The sequence below is a fragment of the Azolla caroliniana genome, unplaced genomic scaffold (genome assembly GCF_043228905.1).
Source record: "Azolla caroliniana isolate FFs.n. ecotype wild unplaced genomic scaffold, voAzoCaro1.0.p SCAF_4, whole genome shotgun sequence".
In the NCBI taxonomy this organism is placed as follows: Eukaryota; Viridiplantae; Streptophyta; class Polypodiopsida; order Salviniales; family Salviniaceae; genus Azolla; species Azolla caroliniana.
In genome coordinates this window covers 22,078,520-22,096,746 of record NW_028230439.1, presented here as the reverse complement: position 1 = coordinate 22,096,746, position 18,227 = coordinate 22,078,520, and the positions used below count along the sequence as shown (strand labels likewise).

Here is an 18,227-nt window from a genome sequence, read left to right as displayed (position 1 = left end):
CCATTTGCAGTTTGCTTTCATTTTCTTCTAGGTTATGCATAATCTTCTTTTTGAATTTTCTTTTACAGAAGTTGACTATGTCATGTCATAAATGTTTTGGTGAATTTCTTTTGCCCGCTTAATTTCTTTCATGATTATTCCAAATATGACAGTAGGAAAGAGTGATTATTTCAGAACATCGGTGAATTGAAGGTTACACATAATTTTTTTGTAACAAAAGTGGCAGTTTGAAAATAGATTTCAACAATACCCTACTTTAACTATAGGATTTGTTTTTTGCTAGTTCCAAAAAATGTACGTATAAACAAATGTTAGCACCTTAATTGTGAAACTTCATTGAAAAGGTAATTCTAATAAGCCAACAAGATCATCTAACACTACAACATTACCATCTTAATATTCGAATAATGAGACATGTTTCATTTGACTATCCATGACATTGAGGCTCTAAAGCAGTTTTTTTGTTTGTCATTGACTCGTACAAAGACTCAATCTATCATTGATTTTGACACCCGCGAAGTATATTAGTTGCCATTGTTAAACAAACTCCTTGTCTATTTTCTTAAGAAAAACACTAAGCTAAACATACTAAAGATTTCATGAATAGTTGATCTTGTCCTTGGTTTCAGGAGAGTTGAACATAGGAAGCTTGGTTTATTTGACATCTTAGTTTGTGTGGAGAATTCACTGCTATCTATCTTGAACAACCACAACACAAGCACTGACAATTGGCTCAGTGTTATTGCTTCTTAGGTTCAAACAATGGTGCTCAACAAAGGCACTACCTTGATCTCCATCAAAACGGGGTTCATAAAACCACAAACGCATATATCCACACACTTTCTTTCACCTAGTTGCATTTTCAAATATACAGGTTCCCCCCAACCAAATGCACCAACTTGTTCCCTGCCATGTTGAACATATCCACAACATCCCACAAGTTCTAAATCCAGTTACTACACATAATGTGTCAGCATGCTTCGCTATCCAAGAACCATGTTTGTCTAGATGCATCAACACATGAATGTGAGCGCATTTCAACGAGATTTACGGACCCAACACACAATATGCTTCCTCCAGAGTATGTATAGCCTTAGACCCATCTAGTCGGGGGAACATTTTATCGCATGAACATAATTATGTATGTGAAAGAGGTGTGTATGATGAGGTCCACGTCCATGGTCCTCCATATGACATGCATGGTGCATAATAATGATGATGATGAAGTATGTACATATTATGATGATCATATTAATACATACTAAATTTCTATACATAATGCAAAGCCTGCACAAAAATAAAGAAGTGTGGCACATATGTACATATACATAGTACCTACCCTTGCAACTATGAAGGAATGGCAGTACACCCTGTGCCATCGTCGTCAAAGGCCTCCTTCTACCAAAGAATGGACCTCTCATGGAAGGAATACTTCAGAGATCCCTCTCTGTGGTACCGCAATCGGATGACCAAGGTGCGAACAAAATGAGAGAGAGAGTGTGTGTGTGTTTGTGTGTGAGGGAGAGTGAGTGAGAGAATTTGTGTGTGTGTGTGTGGGATAGAAAGAAAAACAAAAATTATTCTTGAAATGTAGAATTGTTCCCGATCATCGCCGGAGTTTAGGCATAGAATCACTCACGAATCATTGTGGGTCCATCACGAATTGTACAATCCCTTTTGGATCAATGAAGAGCTGAATCGAAGAGAGATTGTTTCAACAACACACGCGGATCTCAACAAGAAACATGACAATTCAATTAGGCATGGAGCTCATCACTGGGAAGATTTCGCTTGGGTGGCCATACTCAAGGATTGTGGAAAGAAGAAGGATCTTTATAAAGGAACAAAAGTGCATGCTGAGATTGTTAGCACAGGGTTATTGGAGAAGAGTCTTTATCTTGCCACTGCTTTGATCAATATGTATGCAAAATGTGGTGTTCTTGCAAAAGCACAAGACATATTTGAAGAGCTTAAGACTCGGAACATTATTGCTTGGAATGCACTAATCACAGGGTATGCACAACATGGCCAAGGTCAAGAAGCACTCAACACTTTTGAGCGAATGCAGAGCGAAGGCCTCTCTCCGAATGCAGTGACTTTCACTTGCATCTTGAAGGCATGTGCAAGTTTAGGAGAAATAAATAAAGGAAAACAAATTCATGATGAGATTGTGAGTAGAGGTTTGATTGAGAAAGATATTGTGCTTGGCACTGCATTAGTGGATATGTATGCTAAATGTGGTTTCCTTACAAAAGCTCAGGAGGTGCTCGAAGAGCTGCCAATTCGAGATTCAATCTGTTGGTCTGCATTGATTTCTGGATATGTGCAACAAGGGCAGTATGATGAAGCATTAGATTGTTTTGAATGCATGAAAAGTAAGAGCCAATCTCCAGACGCAGTGACCTTTATTTGTGTCTTGAAAGCATGTGGAAGTAGAGGAGCTATAGGCAAGGGCAAACAAATCCATGATGAGATTATGAGTAGAGGGTTACTAGAGAAGAATATCGTGCTTGGCAATGCTTTGGTGGATATGTATGTGAAATATGGGATGATGGAAAAAGCTCAAGAAGTACTTCAAAAGCTTCTGATTCGCAATGTAGTCTCTTGGAACACATTGATTGCAGGATATACAGAACATGGACAAGGTCACAAAGCACTACAGTGTTTTCAACAAATGCAAACTGAGGGTCTCTCTCCAGATTCAGTTACCTTCATTTGCATCTTCAAGGCATGCGGCAATGCGAGAGATATAGAAAAGGGAAAACAAGTTCATGATGAGGTTGTGAGTAGGGGTTTGTTGAAGACAGATATTGTTCTTAGCAATGCTTTGGTAGACATGTATGTCAAATGTGGTAGCCTTGCAAAGGCACAAGAAGTACTAGAAGAGCTTCCCATTCGTAATGTGATCTCTTGGTCTTCACTCATTGCAGGTTATGCCCATCAAGAGGAAGGTCAAGAAGCATTAAATTGCTTTGAACAGATGCAAAGTGAGGGACTCTCTCCAAATACAGTCACCTTCATTTGCACCTTGAAAGCATGTGCTAGTCTAGGAGCTATAGATAAAGGTATGCAAATTCATGATGATGTTTTGAGTAGAGGTTTGCTACATAAAGATGTTTTGCTTGGCACTGCTTTGGTGGATATGTATGCCAAATGTGGCGCTCTTGCAAAAGCACAAGAGGTTCTCGATGAGCTTCCAGGTCGGGATGTAGTCTCATGGAATGCACTAATTGCAGGATACACTGAACATGGGCATTCTCGTGAAGCATTGAAATGCTTTGACCAGATGCATGGGGAAGGTTTGTCTCCAAATGTGGTTACGTTTCTCTCTGTTCTCACCGCTTGCAGTCACTCGGGGCTACTAGATGAAGTACAAATACTCTTTGGGAATATGACTAGAAAATATGGTATTACACCTAATGTAGAGCATCATACATGCATGATGGGGGTATTGGGTTGCGCAGGACACTTTACCGATGCAATATTGGTGATTAAGGCAATGCCGTCTTCTGATTATCCTGCAGTTTGGCGTGCACTCTTGGGTGCTTGTAGGAAATGGGGAAACGTTGAGCTTGGGAGGTTGGCTTTTGATCAAGCACTACAATTAGATACTACTTGTGCTGTAGTATATGTCCTCATGGCTAACATTTTTGCATCTGCTGGCATGCAAGAAGATGCTGAAAGAATCGAAGCAATGAGAATGAAATATGCTGCCAAATGAAGGGAAAGTTATATATACATTCTATCTCTTTCTCTAACATCAATAACACGAGTATATCCTGTGAGTGCCAGTTTACCACACCATTATCATGAATGAAGAAGAGAAACAGAGGTTATGAGTGAAGGTCCAAACTGTCTTCATTTTTGTGAAGATAGAAAATGCATTTCTGAGGATTTAAACAGTTTTGAAATAGAATGTTTCACTTCTCTGATCTTGACTTTATCATGGCTGTGGGCTTTATCATAAGAAACTTTCTTATCGATGAAGGAAGTTCTTCAGGACGTATATATTGACCAAAAACAACTATTGGAAATTCAAAAATCATATGGAGATTACCAATAAAAACATTTGATAGGGAATGGGCAAGGTGCTGTGCACTGAGGTAACAAAAGAAAATCTTGAAAGCATATTATGGAAAGGCTGAATTTATAACAGCAGCTAATTGCAATACTACAGTTTCAATTTGAGACAACTCAAAATCCAAGTCATAGAAGGGCACAACTTTGATGCTGAAAAAAGCAGAGTTTGAAAGTGGCTTGTAATATTGTAAACAGTTGTTCAACATCCATGCAACGTGAGGAAACCAACACTGAATTCAAACTTAAAACAGGATCCACCACCTTTTACTGCAATGCTTCTAATATTTGGCATGAAGGTGCAAACTCTATCAAGGTATGAAAGGACAGTACATAGATAACAAGTGGAAACTCTACCAAGGTATTAAGGGACAGTATTATGTAACTGCACACCACATATGACCAATAAAAGGTCCAAGGAATCCTCTCTAAGACAAAACGTTGGACCCAAAGCTTTTCCAAGTATGTTACCCAGCTGCTCCAAGAATTAGTTTGGCAGTAATATTTAAACAGTATTAATAGGATAAAATATTACATATCTAGCTTCATGGTAATATAAATTATTATACTAATGTTGAACAAATTTTCCGAGATCCAAAAACTGATTTGTCTTCGCCTTCACAAATATGAGTCCACATTCTTAGTGTCTTGCGATAATTATAAACCCCCCATATGATGCAAAGAGTTTAGAACCTGAAACAATTTCTTAGTGTATATTACAATTTCAAAATGTACATCTTTTGCTATACCAAAAATCTGTTCAATTCTCATCACTGGCAGCTGGGTTTTTTATGCTCAACCCCATCCTCATATAAACTGTAAGTCTTCCCTCTTTCGATGACTATAGCTGATGCTCCACCCCCACCATTACATACAGAAGCAACTCCAAAGTTCAAACCTTTAAAGGCAAGGCTAGTGATCAAGCTAATGATAATTCGAGCTCCAGATGCACCAATAGGATGCCCCAGTGCAACGGCCCCACCATGAATGTTTGCATGCTCAGCAGACAACCCTAACAGTTTCCGGTTGGCAAGATCGACAACCTGGTAATGAGAGTAAACTCATATGATCAATTGCAAGGTTATAGTACAAAAACGATATATCCATCCTATGTATGCACTGTTTATACAATAGAAGGATTTGTAAGAGAGTTTACTAATGATTAATTTGCATGAATGCTAAAAATGCATGGGTGAATTACAAAAATGCATATGCATGCAACGCTTAAGGTGGAAATTTCTTCAATAATATTTAAGATAAGTAAAAATGCTTCATAAAATAACTTACTGAGAAAGCTTCATTGATCTCAAACAAGTCTATATCCTTCATGTGTAAACCAGAGTATTGTAATGCAAGAGGAATTGCTAGTGCTGGGCTTGTAGGGAACTTTTCTGGTGCCTGTTGACAAATTTTTTTAACTCATGTAGGAAAATAGAAAACCGATCCAAAAGAATGTAGTAATACCTGTTCTGCATCAAAGAACCCCTGTATGTAAGCCAAAATTGGAAGTCCGTTTCTCTCTGCATATTCAGTAGAAGTTAATAGAAGAGCAGCTGCCCCATCACTGATTGATGAAGCATTACCGGCTGTAATAGTGCCATCACTTTTAAAAACAGGGGGTAATGATACAAGTTTTCCTGGATCAAACTGCAAAACACTGCTAACATTAATATGCATCCACATAACAATATGGTTTTCTCTATCACACACACAGCAATGGAGAGAGGGTTCTCTTCTCTCTTTTATATACAAAGATGCCAACCTTTGTACATTCCTCGTCAAAGTCAATTATTTTCTGCTTCCCCTTCTTTTCTGTAATAGTCACTGGTGTTATCTCTGCCTTGAAAATGCCCGCAGTTTGAGCTAAAATAGCCCTCTCATAGCTTTTTATTGCGTGATCATCCTGTCATTCAAAGGACATAGTAAGGTATAGAAAGGAACACCACCATGCATTCAACTACTGAATATCATCCCTACAAGTTAATAATTACTTGCTCTTCTCGTGATATCTCCAATTCTTCTGCACATTTCTCTGCATATAAACCCATAGAGAGACCACTCATGGGATCCATGAGTCCATCATGTTGTAGGCTATCGATTAAGTTATAGTCACCAAGCATCTTAGGAGGTCGCACTCTAGATAAGAGATATGGTGCATTTGACATGCTTTCCATTCCTCCAGCAACTACAACCTCACGCATCCCTAACATAATAGATTGAGCACCAAGCATAACCGCTACATACCCAAACGACATTTGAGTATTTAGAGACTTGCTATTACATCGAAGAAATGTTTTACATCTTACAAAAAAAGTAACAGTTGAAAACTTCTAGTTTCTTCTAACCAAAAAACCCTTCATCAACTGATAAAACGGCCTCATTGAGCCAATGGGTGAGTTGGTGGAGAAGTCATACAATTGCTTGCATTGGGTTGATATTGCCAGTCAAGACAGTTTTACTAATCTCTAGTTATAATTATTTTGGTTTGTTGTACACTTTAAGATGTAATCAATCTCTCATTCAATCTCTTTGGCCCTTTTGGCCTCTTGCTATGTCACAAGAACCATGCTCAAAACCAGGTAATGTTTGATTTCTCCAACAAGATCAGACTCTAGTTGCCAATGTCCCCTTCAAAAAGAGCAGTATAGCAGCTGTTTGGGGTTTACCTGGCCAAATTCTCAAGAATCTTGCACAATCTACCAGGTCTTGTTTAACTTTTCTAACCAGATCACACACTCTAGGCAACTCAAAAAAGAAACATCACATTTTTTCTATCATCTGTTTGGGGTTCCTCTGCTATATTCTCAAGAAATTTTCTAAATCAATGGTAAGATTTAGTTTCTGAACCAGATTGTGCTCTAATTGCATTCTCCAATCTAACCATGGTCTATATTACACTCTAATTGATTTTTCCAGTCTGAAAAAATCATTAAGAATTTCAATTGACATAAAATATGAGAGGGAGAGGGAGAGGGAGGGACATGAGAGACGGGGCCATACCTTTCATTCCTGAAGCACATACTTTATTTACAATGCTACAAACTGAATTATTGGATAAACCAGCATCCTGCTCATCAAAATATTAAAAGATTTGTTTAAACTCACAAAAACCTTGATTAACGCCAGAAAACATTTTATTCACCATGCAATGTACATTGCGTTAACCTAATATATGCATTTGCACCTTTCTTTAATAAATGCCAAAAAACATTTTATTTACTCTGCAATGTGCATTGCAACACTCTCAAAATTTTGAAATTTGATATATGCATTTGAAATTTTGTTTGCAATCATAAAAAGGGAACTTTGCTAAATATACCATGAAAACACGACTCAAAACCAAGGAAACCTTATTAAAAATTCCATGAATAAAAAAGGTCTTGTTTTTCTACATGGTTCAATGGCTTCTCATTAACCGATGCTTTTCTTGAGACTTTGATGGAGACATCTTGCATATAAGGCTACACGCACATACAAACAAAACGCGTAAGAAAGAAAAGAGACGGGAAACGTAAACAAACCAGAGCTGCTTGGCGTGCTGGTGCTTGACCTAACCCTGCGCTCAACACGTTTCCCATGTACACTTCCTCTACTGCATTTCCCTCCAATTTGGCATCTCGTAAAGCACCTGCCAAATAAATACAGACGCTAAAACACAATAGCGTAGGAAACCAAAAACTGGAGAGAAGGAACATAAATGAAACAGAAAAGGAAACGAAAGAAAAGGGGGGTTGATAACGAGACGAAACCTAAAGAAAGGGAGAGAAAGACCATGGGAATTGAGGGACGAGTAAGTTTTCAACGACACGTATTTATACAGGGAAATCAATAAGAGATAAGGAGAAAGGGAAGGAGGAAAGCACCTTGAATAGCGATCGATCCGAGGCGTGGGGCAGAGAGAGTTGCGAGGGATCCATGGAAAGCGCCGATGGGGGTGCGACGGGCTGCTACGACGCAGGCTCTGCGATGAGTTGGAGGAGATGAAGATGAAGATGAAGATGAAGAAGACAGGAATCGACGATGGTGGAGACGTGTTGTTCTTGCCATCGCCATCGCCATCGCCATCGCCATGACCAGAGCTCCGCGAAGATCTCTGAGTGCAAATTTGGGGGAATTTACAAAACTAGCCGAGAGTATTTATTCTATGCATAATGCCACTACTAAACTGAGTGAAGGAGAGATTGGCCTTGGCCCTTACCTAAAAAAGACTTCAGTATATAACTAACTTATTAACACATATAACACACGCGATGGCTCTCGATCCTTTTCAACTCATGTTTTGCTCCTTGTTCGTCGGTCGCGTCTTCTAAATATGTTTCTACTACAATAAGGAACACTTCGTGCACTTCTCTACGTTAGGTTTTATTGTATGACCGAAATATCTAGATACATACCTTCTTACCAAATGCACCGTGGGCTGCCATTGGACAACTTATGAGTATCATCTCACAAACTTGAGGTTGAGAATGGACATATTCGAACCCTCCCCAAACTATTAGATACCCTAGATACAAAGAAACTGGGTAGATATATCTTAGACCTATAACAACATACAAAGAATAAGCTACAAAATGCGCTACCATATATAAATATAGGCCTCACAACTAGCAACACTAATCATTTGAATGTATCACATTTATGTAGGAGTAATACTTTTGAGCCTAATTCAATTTGTAACATTCAAATGTTATTAGTTTTGGATCTTCAAATAAGTTTATTTCCAATGGTAGACATTACCATAAATTGTTTGTCTAAGTTTATGGTAGACACTACTTGAGAATATGCAATAACTATGGCTCAAAATACTCCTTCGATGTGCATCCCCCAAACTATTATTTCATTGGAAGTTTTATCTTAGCAAAACTATCATGCGCACTTACAATAATACAACCATCTCGAGTACATTCAAAATCTTTCTACATTCATTTAAGAAATGCTAGATTAGTGCAATAAACATGTTGATACCATGGCATATCCATATATCTTTCACATAGCTAAATACATGTGAAGACACTCTTCAAATATAAATTATAATATGACTATGATATTCAATTGTTTTTAAAAATACATCCACCCTCCTTTTCATTCCTATTTAGTCAATTCATTATAGTGATCCTTGTCAACCCTTGTTAATTCAAAACCTCCTATTCATAACTTCCTTCGCAAACATGCACGTTGGAGCGCATCTTTCATTCATAAAGATTTGACATCCTATATAGACCACTTGGTACCTTGAAACCTACCATGCATCAATATCCACATAGATGCAATATTAAACGAATGTTTGCAAGCTACTAGTATGCATCAATTTTATTTTTTCAATTTGTCACTTTATTTTTGTAATATGATTTTTTTCTTCCAATTTGATTCGTTCACAAAAAGGAAGACAAAAGTATTATACCATAATTGTGAATGATAATGTTGAGTTTGTTAATGCTTTTCTAACAAAAACCATATTGACATACACCTAGACCCTAATGATAATGTTCATAGAATTGGATCGAGCAAAATGTGGTTGAGTATTGATGCCAATCGTATGCCAGCTTGTGCAAGGCGTCTTTGAACAATCGCTAACCTAGATTGGTAGTAATTATCTATAAACAAAGTATGTAAACTCAATCAAACACTCATTTTTTGTTATCACATTCAAAACATTCATGATTGTTGAGAGGCTTACATTCCAGATTCGATCCTTTGGCAACACCTTTATATGCCCACCAACAAGCTAATTTGATACTCTCTTTTGCATAGCTTTAAATTCATCAAAATGAATCACATTAGGTAATAGTAAGTTATACCAAACTAATATAACCTTAATCCAAACTATGGGACATTGATACAATTTATTGATGGCAATGCATGAAGTTAACAAAGCAATGACTTCTACCCTTGGTAGAAATTTAAACTATGGAAGTTCTTACCCCAACCAATGTATGTATAGTCCCAAATTGCCATTTGACTTCCATGCCATTTACAAATTGAAGCAATTCCAACACAATATCACATCACATACCAATTGAGTATTGACCAAGCTTGAGTAAGTGGATATAGAGTGTCGTGGGGCATGTGCAAATATTCATTTTATAGGAGGAAAATCCAAGAGTGGGAGTGGGAAATATGGAGTGAAGTTGTAGCCACGCTAACGAGTCAATATGGAGCCAAAAGACAACGATAAGCCTTTATCCAACAATGGTCATCCTCTCCCTTTCTTGAGTCAATGGGCCTCCACATAAGATGGAAATATCGAGTCCCTTATGGGATTTGTATATAACATTCTCAGCTATAAAAATTTATAGCTAATGGGAGTTTTGTTTTTGGAAAAAAAAAGTGGGAATGGGATATGGCCCGATGAATTGACCATCACAACAATACTAGATCCTTGGAGTCAACCCATAGCACAACAAGAGTTTTATGTGAGGTTGACTATTACCAACACCCAATTGCTAACGATACAACAATAAGTAGAAATATAAAGATTCTGATATCATCATCTATGGGTGATAATAATAAAAACTTTTCAGCAAAAGATATATGACAACAATATTTCCATGTCAACAAACTTTTGCACATTGCAAGTTCAAAAGTTGATATAAGGCAAAGAGAAACAAAAATGTGGTACTCGAGAAAGAAAAAAAAAGAGCAAATTCGAAACAATATCTCAATAGAAATCCTTTGTACGGTTCTCAAGTATGGAGACTTCAATTTAGATTGTTTTCCCTGAACTCCAAATATAAAGTCTCACAATGTCACTTCAATTAAGTTGACAAATCCTGATTCATCACTTAAAAGCTAAGAGGAATAATCGAGAAATCTTGAAAATGTAAACAAATCATTCCATCCTTAGTAGAATCCTTCATTAACATCTTTCATAATTGTCTTGCCAAGGTACCAAATGTTTAATATTACATGGAATATCTATATATCTACACTGAAATAACTAGCTCCTTAAAGCACAACCTGATCCAGAATCTAAGATAATGTTGAATCAACTAGAATTGAAAATGTACATGTATAAACTAGAAATGTTACTTACATATCAGGACATGCAATCTGCATATCAGGACAAACAGTCCACTGCGAAATATCGTCCTTCCAATATCCCTGTCCATTTAGTGACGAGAAAAATGTATATTTATTCTTATATTAGTAATATGCCGTGTCCATATAAAGTACAAAAATATAGTTTTATAAATCTTGTACCACCCATTAGTTAGAATAAGTTGGATAGAAACATTTCATTTATTATCAATATTACATTTTCTTCATTTTCAAAAACATCTGCGATCTAAATCTTTCCAAATCCGTGAAAATTTTGCCATAAGATTTGTTTCTCGACATTCTTTTAACAAGTTCTGTTGCTATTCAATGAATAAATCAGCAACAATCTTCCTTGCTTGATATCTTATCTATAAGGTCTAAATTTAAACTTGAACATAAGATATCAAGCTCAAAAGTCCATAGTGGATGTGGAGTGGAGCAAACAGAAGATAACCAAATCCACAACCCCACTTGCAATGCAGTATAGTTGCGCATAAAGATTCAAAACACACTGCTATACGTATGTGTTCTTACCGTAATATTTTCTTCAATGTCTTTGATAAGCTCAGGGATATTTGAATTGGCATAATGTTGATTTTTTAAACCATTGATTATGCCATCATCCCACACCTATTGCAAATCAACCAGTTACATCAGTAACTGAAAAGATAATGAAAAAGAATTTAACTTTGTGAATAAAATCCTTACATGGTGTAATGTCTTCTGTTCATTGTACCATTGTAATTTGATTGAGTTTGCTCTTGCATCTTTAGAAAATCCCAGATGCAATGGCTGTTACGGAATCCCTCTCTCATTTTCTTTTCTTTCCATGAGGTAAATTGTATTATATTATGTCATAAAAATTTACAAAAGTCACGCTACATCAGCTGACAACTATATAAAAGCAAACAACTAACATGAGACTTTGGATCACAATAAAACTAAAGGGAGCCATCATGAAGTAGTTCACATACCTATTTCAAAGAAATATTCCCAGAAAATTGGCCAATAAGGATTTGATTATGTCCTGATATCAAATAATCATGATCTTCCACACCCTTCACAAGATTATACCAAATCCAAATCCATCGTCTGTAACAAATATGCCTCCATACCCAGCCAAGCATGAGTTGAGTCACAGCTGAAGCACATAGGATTTCAGAGACAGTTCCTCACACTAGATCATGTGCTAACTCTTCCAGCCGTCATAGAGAAACGCAGGGCACAGGAAAAGTGATTTTATTGCAGCTTTGTAGATTTCCTTCAAGGTTTTTCATATGATACCAAGGACCCAGGATGATTTTAAGATCCTTGTCACCAAAGACAACTGCTGAAAACAGATGTCAAATATGCATGCTTTGACAATCAGTAATGAAATACTTCCAACCAACATCCCTCTTAGTTGAGAATTCATCCATCCAGAATGTATCCACATTTTTACAAATTGGAATGGGTACAGTTCTTGGACATTGTTCATCACCCTCCCAGCAACTGTAAAGTTGAATGCAGTTACATGAGTACGTTAGTAAACAAGCTACAAGAGGGGCATCACGTGGTCATGAAAGAGACCATAGAAAAAGTGTGGCCAAGCGTCTCTCCTACCCAAGAAACAGAATGGTCGTTTCCCGTTTTTTATGGCTACTTTTTTCTCTTCTTACAGCCAACCTTTTTTATGTCATTCCCTTCATTATTTTGGGCAATCCAAGAAATATTTTTAAATTGTCTATATTTCCCTTTCTCTGTTTCCGTTTTGGACAAGCTACTACAATTCTCTGGAAGCAATTAAGTTTAGAGTTTCTCCATTACACATATTTATCAACTCTGCCACCAGAGGATTAAACTCAAGGAACATCCTATCTACCATTTCTATTCGTGGAGGGTTTTGCACCTCGACAGTGATGTGAACAGACAGACATGCATAAGTCTCATATTCCCCTTTCTCTCGTTTCCATTTCATACAAGCAATTAAGATTCTCTAACAGCACCGTAGTTTGGAAGTTTCTCAAGTGTATATATTTATCAGCTCTGCCACCAAAGGCTTAAACTCAAGTAGCATCCAATCTGCTATTGCAAAGTCTATGGCGATATAGAGCAGATACCATTTCTATTCGAGGTTTTGCACCTCTAAAGTGATGCAAGTAGACATGCAAAGTCTAAGCATGTGTTTTACGAAGACATGAAATTTTGAAATACCTAGCATAGGAACATGACCAGATTCGAAATACTCCTCAAAGATCTCTTCAATTATCGAAACAAACCCACCACAGCACTATCAAATAGCCCAGACCACACATTAGTAACAAGCCGTAGCGTGAATGTGTTAACATAGATCTGTACATTGATATTTCTTGCAATCGAGCCCATCTGGACCACAAAGAAACACCATATTCATCATCAATTTGGAATTAACATGAACTGTCACTAGAAGTGTTTCATATTCATATGGAATGTTAAATCTTTGCTAGTTGTACCACAAGCTCACAATCACTCAAAAGACTCATATACTCCCGTAGATGTGGCCCTATGATCAGAAAATGAGACCCAAAAGGCAGACAGTTGTACCTCAGAGTGTCTTACGCTCTTTTATGAATATAATGTTCGACTTCAACTGCTGATATTTCCAAGAGCACAACCTATTTGAATCAAAGAAAGGATGAAGACCATAACTAAATGAAGAAGAGAGATTCTGATCATCCTAGCAATATGCCTTTTCCCTGCTTATATTTCTGGAGCACCACCATTGTGGTTCATCACTGAAAAGATCATTCAAAAAATTTCATCTAAAAATCTTGGGTTGGTGTTACAAAATATGGATTCGACATATCTTTCTCTTTAGAGTATGATTGTGTGGAATCATGTATTATTGAACCTAAATAAACATCGACAAATTCTAAACTATTTCTTTCATAAGATGTGGTGTAGGTATAAAAAGTAGCTTATCTTTGTAGAGGCAATGTCACGATTTAATACATTGAGAAACAAACCTGATGTATATCTCCCAAAAAGTGAGCGAGAAACAGGAGTGCTTCTGTCAAATTATCTGTGACCATGAAAAATACTTTGATATATGCTTAAAGAACATAAAATGAAAGCATTCCTATGCAAGCACAAACAATGGACGTATACTTATCCCACCAAACCAGATTAAAGAAACCACACACATTTTTTTCTTAGCCTGACAATAAACATATGTATACATGAACTAATAAATAGCCTGCATTCATGACCATCGCGTGGTTGCAAATTTTATGCATATACCAAACAAACAAAAAAGCGAATATGAATTTGCTTGTAGCGATATAAAAGGCGAGACTTGAGTACAAAAATATGCATGTCTAGAAAAACGATATCAAAGTCTAGTTCATGCAAACACACAAAAAAGGCAAAACATTAATGATGTTTACACTGATTTTTTGAGGAGCCATAATTAGCCAATTGTGCAGTATAGTTGTTAATCGCTCCAGCAGAACACATATGACCTTCTCCTATAGAGCTTTGACAATCTCCTGATAAATACTCTTCGACACTAAATTAGTTAAAAGTCCATTTATTGTCTGTTTGTTTATGTACTTTAGACTAATGAGAGAAGGAAAGCTCACTCGTATAATTGTAATTGCATAAGTAGTCTGGTGTTTCTATGAAATGCAAAGGTACTGTCCAATGCCATTGTTCAAGCACACATATCTCATTGGCCCACCAGCATAGATTGGCAAGCTGTCCGTCAGAATAACGAGGGAGTAGACTTTGAACTATCTTAAGTGTATTGGATTTAAGATGAGACTGTATAACACATGTTCACATTAGCTAAATTGCCAATGTAAAAGGAAAATGAAGAAGGTCAAGAGAAAGAAAGTGCACACACATACTAAAGGAGCACATGAATCATTGAAATGAAAAGAAAGGATGAATTATGTGTATAAAATCAGCCCTATATTACATGAGATCACGTTGTGAAATTGATCGAACTGTGGAGATACCCGAATCCAGAATTACTATAGAAGAATGAGCAAAATATGTTACATAAAGAATCTCTCTTAACACAAAATTTGACCACTGTTTACAATCATTAAGGAATGCCACCATCATGTCCTTATATGATGGCACAGTTAAATATTCAGAATAGATATAGCATCATCAAAATAGAGATTTTGGAACAGCTCTTTAGCTTAAAAAGATATATCTATATAGAATAAATTTAGATTGGAACAGCTCTTTAGCTTAATAAAGATACATCTATATACAATGAATTTTCATGCCCCTAGACTGCCAGTATCACAGATCTCCTAGGCATGAATTTCAACAAAAACATGAAAACAATCTCATCCTAGAAATTCCAAGTAGTGATTACAATGTTTTTTGTTTGTCTGTCTTTTGATTAACAAACATGCCACATATGTAATTGACAAAGAAAAAAAATGATGTAATGGCAAGATATTTTACAAACATAGAAAATATATAGAACATAATTAATTTTGCAATTTGCTCTAAGTGATTATTGATAAACTATGAGGGCAAAACATGTGATGCAGAGCAAAAAGACTAGATGAGACAAGTAAAGTTTAAGAGCGCACTCATCTTCCCAAGAAATTAGGAATGGTGAATCCAATGCCTTATTAACACAAGTTATTTGCTTAGCATAAGTAGTTCACAACCGTCTATCAGTGATAAAATCTCAATAAAAGTTAACTCTATCCTTAGAGTAATAATTCATTTATCTCCTCAAGGATGATGGATTTAAGAGATTACATTTACAATGTATTCTGTGAGTAAATGAGACCGGTTGAGGCCAAATGTGAGGTATCACAATGCTACTTCACCATAAAAGAGAAATTGTATATATATAGGGAGAGAGAGAGAGAGAGAGAGAGAGAGAGAGAGATAAAGTTATATGTATGTATGAATGTATTATATATAGAGAGAGAGATATCATCAACATATATATATTTAGCCAGGCCTACTTGCTTTGATATTTAATTTTAAAATTTATGTTTTCGTATTGAAAGAGTATTAAACATGCTCTTATGCCCTAAAAGAGCTATCAATGCTTCCCTATTGTGGACCAAAGATTTACATGCAAATTTTTGTGACAAATAGAGAACAAGATACCACTTTGATGAGATTTCAGCACTGTGGCAATTATCTCTTTCTTGTTGAGTTATCAGATACTTAATACTATTCCATTAAAAAGCCTATGAAAGAATAATTTCCATCCATTTGGGTTTTGAATTTTCTCAGGTAAATATGGATCTGGAAAGGCTTTCAAATGCTTTGACATTCATGGATAAGCAAAATTTCTGAACCGAGGAAAAGCACATGTTTTCTTTGATTCAGTTCCATCAGGGAAGGGAGAAATGAGGCTCTAACTTTTTTGTTTTCAATTAAAATAATGAGGTATGTATATGTATGTACGCATTCATATAGCTAGATACAAGAGAGTTATAATTTGCCCATTACTGCCTATAAGGAATATTACTAACAAATATAATGTAACTACTAATGCCACACAATATGTTGACTTTTTCAGCTCCTGTGCATATCAATGCTAAGCAAAGACATACAACATGACTAAAACAATCCAAATTCAATGTAAAAATAAAACGCACTTGTGTTCCTCATATGTATAAGCCAGGGATACAAATGTGACTAAATCGATGTATTCAATCAAAATTCAAAGCAAAAAAGCAATGAGCATTTTTCATAATTCCAATGCATAGGAACCCATGCCCCATTGCTTGGCATATATAATACATTCAATCCATGCTACCATCTGTAGCCATAAAAATATGTCTTTACAGTGTATTCAATTCAGATTTGACATATATGGTACATTCATAGAATATACATTACAGGTAATAACTGCAAAACACCTCTGGGTTTTACTCTCCCGACATGCCCCTCAGTTTTTTGTGGTATTTCCTCTGAGAAATTAAGTGGTAAAATTCAACCCATTGTTTTTCTGCATTTTCAATATTAACCAGGGCATTTGGGGAACAAGGAAAAACTCAAGTTTTTTTTTAAGGTTTTTTTGGGGGAGGTTTTTTGGGGTTTTTTCAGTCTTTTTTCTTTGTCTTTTTTTTCCGGGGGGGGTATGATTGAATACATGGATGGATAGGAGGAAGGAAAGAGGGATTTACCTGTGCAATAGCGCATATGATGTAGTGACCATCTTGGCCCCAAGCACGGACGCCAAAGGTTGAGAGATCCAGAGGGAAACAGAAGAAGAGGAAGAGGAAGAAGAAGAAGAGAGAGAGAAAGGAGGAGGAGGAGGAGGAGGTATTCAGAAGCGAGGGACAACCCATCAGTATTCTGTCTCTGTAGCAAGAAGAAGAAGAAGAAGAAGAAGGTGGTGGTATGTTCTGTTCTGTTCTGTTCTGTTCTGTTAAATCGTAGAGTATTTTTGAGGGTAGGGGTATTGCTTCATAAATCAATTTTGGGAAATTACACAAAATACCCCTCCCACAAACACGCACATAGCTACTAGGAATTGACAACGGTTCCGGTTCGGTTTCGGCTTTACCGGTCGCGGTTTTTAAACTCGAACCAAACTGGCTCCTAAACCCTTCAAGCCTAAACTAGTTTAGAAGCCAGTTTAGCCTTAAGCGGTTTGGAAATTGGTTTAGCCCAAAACGATACGGTTCAACTTGAGCTATCCCAAACCAAGTTCAAACCACTTAAGGAAGCTCAAGCTTGAACCGAACCAAACCAAAACACTAAACCACCAAACTATTTAAAAATGGTTTAACGGTTGAGTTCATGCTTGAGCTAAGCCTGCCTCTCTCATGTGCATATATGCTTTGTGAAATGCGCACAACATTGGCCTAGGTGTTGCTTGCTAGAGAGGTACGCAGCTTGTGGATCATGTCCCTCCTCGCTTGATTAACTACACAGAGAAAATCGACCAACAAATACAAGGAATTTTAGAAGAGTCTCGACACTTCACACAAGTTTAATATAAGACAGACACTCGTTTGGCCATCATGATCTTGACCATCTCTTTTGTACATGTGACTATGACCAAAATATTCCCATGTCCAAGTATTTGTTATTGCATGGAAAAACAATGTCCTCTTGTTACAATTGGTCTTGATCCATGTAATGAGGGTGTTCAGTAT

General features: G+C 36.7%; 3 protein-coding genes across 4 annotated transcripts; 1 reads left to right on the top strand and 2 right to left on the bottom strand.

Annotated features, from left to right (window-relative positions):
* Nucleotides 1-1,384: 1,384 nt before the first annotated feature.
* Nucleotides 1,385-4,417, top strand: LOC147865423 (pentatricopeptide repeat-containing protein At2g33680-like). Of its 2 annotated transcripts, XR_015529653.1 has the most exons (3): nt 1,385-1,474; nt 1,595-3,902; nt 3,969-4,417. XR_015529653.1 is itself a non-coding variant. In XM_087318222.1 (2 exons), exons 1-2 carry the CDS (start codon nt 1,409-1,411, stop codon nt 3,719-3,721), a joined length of 2,193 nt encoding a protein of 730 aa, XP_087174348.1. In that variant the 5' UTR covers nt 1,385-1,408; the 3' UTR covers nt 3,722-4,417. The 2 variants fall into 2 exon arrangements, 1 of the variants encoding a protein (XP_087174348.1); XM_087318222.1 differs by having other exon boundaries at nt 1,595-4,417.
* A 139-nt stretch (nt 4,418-4,556) lies between these two features.
* Nucleotides 4,557-8,177, bottom strand: LOC147865422 (acetyl-CoA acetyltransferase 2-like). Its single transcript, XM_087318225.1, has 8 exons — nt 7,941-8,177; nt 7,599-7,705; nt 7,078-7,144; nt 6,069-6,313; nt 5,840-5,980; nt 5,542-5,724; nt 5,365-5,475; nt 4,557-5,120 (listed from the first exon to the last, which is right to left on the bottom strand). Exons 1-8 carry the CDS (start codon nt 8,146-8,148, stop codon nt 4,848-4,850), a joined length of 1,335 nt encoding a protein of 444 aa, XP_087174351.1. The 5' UTR covers nt 8,149-8,177; the 3' UTR covers nt 4,557-4,847.
* A 1,261-nt stretch (nt 8,178-9,438) lies between these two features.
* Nucleotides 9,439-17,452, bottom strand: LOC147865421 (endonuclease 2-like). The gene is made up of 9 exons (XM_087318226.1): nt 17,250-17,452; nt 14,715-14,895; nt 14,520-14,621; nt 14,100-14,155; nt 11,824-11,907; nt 11,650-11,745; nt 11,111-11,178; nt 9,755-9,828; nt 9,439-9,671 (listed from the first exon to the last, which is right to left on the bottom strand). Exons 1-9 carry the CDS (start codon nt 17,412-17,414, stop codon nt 9,565-9,567), a joined length of 933 nt encoding a protein of 310 aa, XP_087174352.1. The 5' UTR covers nt 17,415-17,452; the 3' UTR covers nt 9,439-9,564.
* Between the last annotated feature and the right edge of the window lie 775 nt (nt 17,453-18,227).

Excerpts from the sequence above, each read along its gene's own strand:
- LOC147865423 (XM_087318222.1), top strand. The coding sequence starts at position 1,409 with ATGGACCTCTCATGGAAGGAATACTTCAGAGATCCCTCTCTGTGGTAC. Across the intron at positions 1,475-1,594 it reads ACCGCAATCGGATGACCAAG|AATTGTTCCCGATCATCGCC; the intron begins GTGCGAACAAAA and ends CTTGAAATGTAG.
- LOC147865422 (XM_087318225.1), bottom strand. The coding sequence starts at position 8,148 with ATGGCGATGGCGATGGCGATGGCGATGGCAAGAACAACACGTCTCCAC. Across the intron at positions 5,725-5,839 it reads TTGACGAGGAATGTACAAAG|TTTGATCCAGGAAAACTTGT; the intron begins GTTGGCATCTTT and ends AGTGTTTTGCAG. Across the intron at positions 5,121-5,364 it reads AGATCAATGAAGCTTTCTCA|GTTGTCGATCTTGCCAACCG; the intron begins GTAAGTTATTTT and ends TCTCATTACCAG.
- LOC147865421 (XM_087318226.1), bottom strand. The coding sequence starts at position 17,414 with ATGGGTTGTCCCTCGCTTCTGAATACCTCCTCCTCCTCCTCCTCCTTT. Across the intron at positions 14,156-14,519 it reads TGGCTCCTCAAAAAATCAGT|ATAATTTGACAGAAGCACTC; the intron begins GTAAACATCATT and ends TCATGGTCACAG. Across the intron at positions 9,829-11,110 it reads CAGATTGCATGTCCTGATAT|CTATGCAAAAGAGAGTATCA; the intron begins GTAAGTAACATT and ends ATGAATTTAAAG.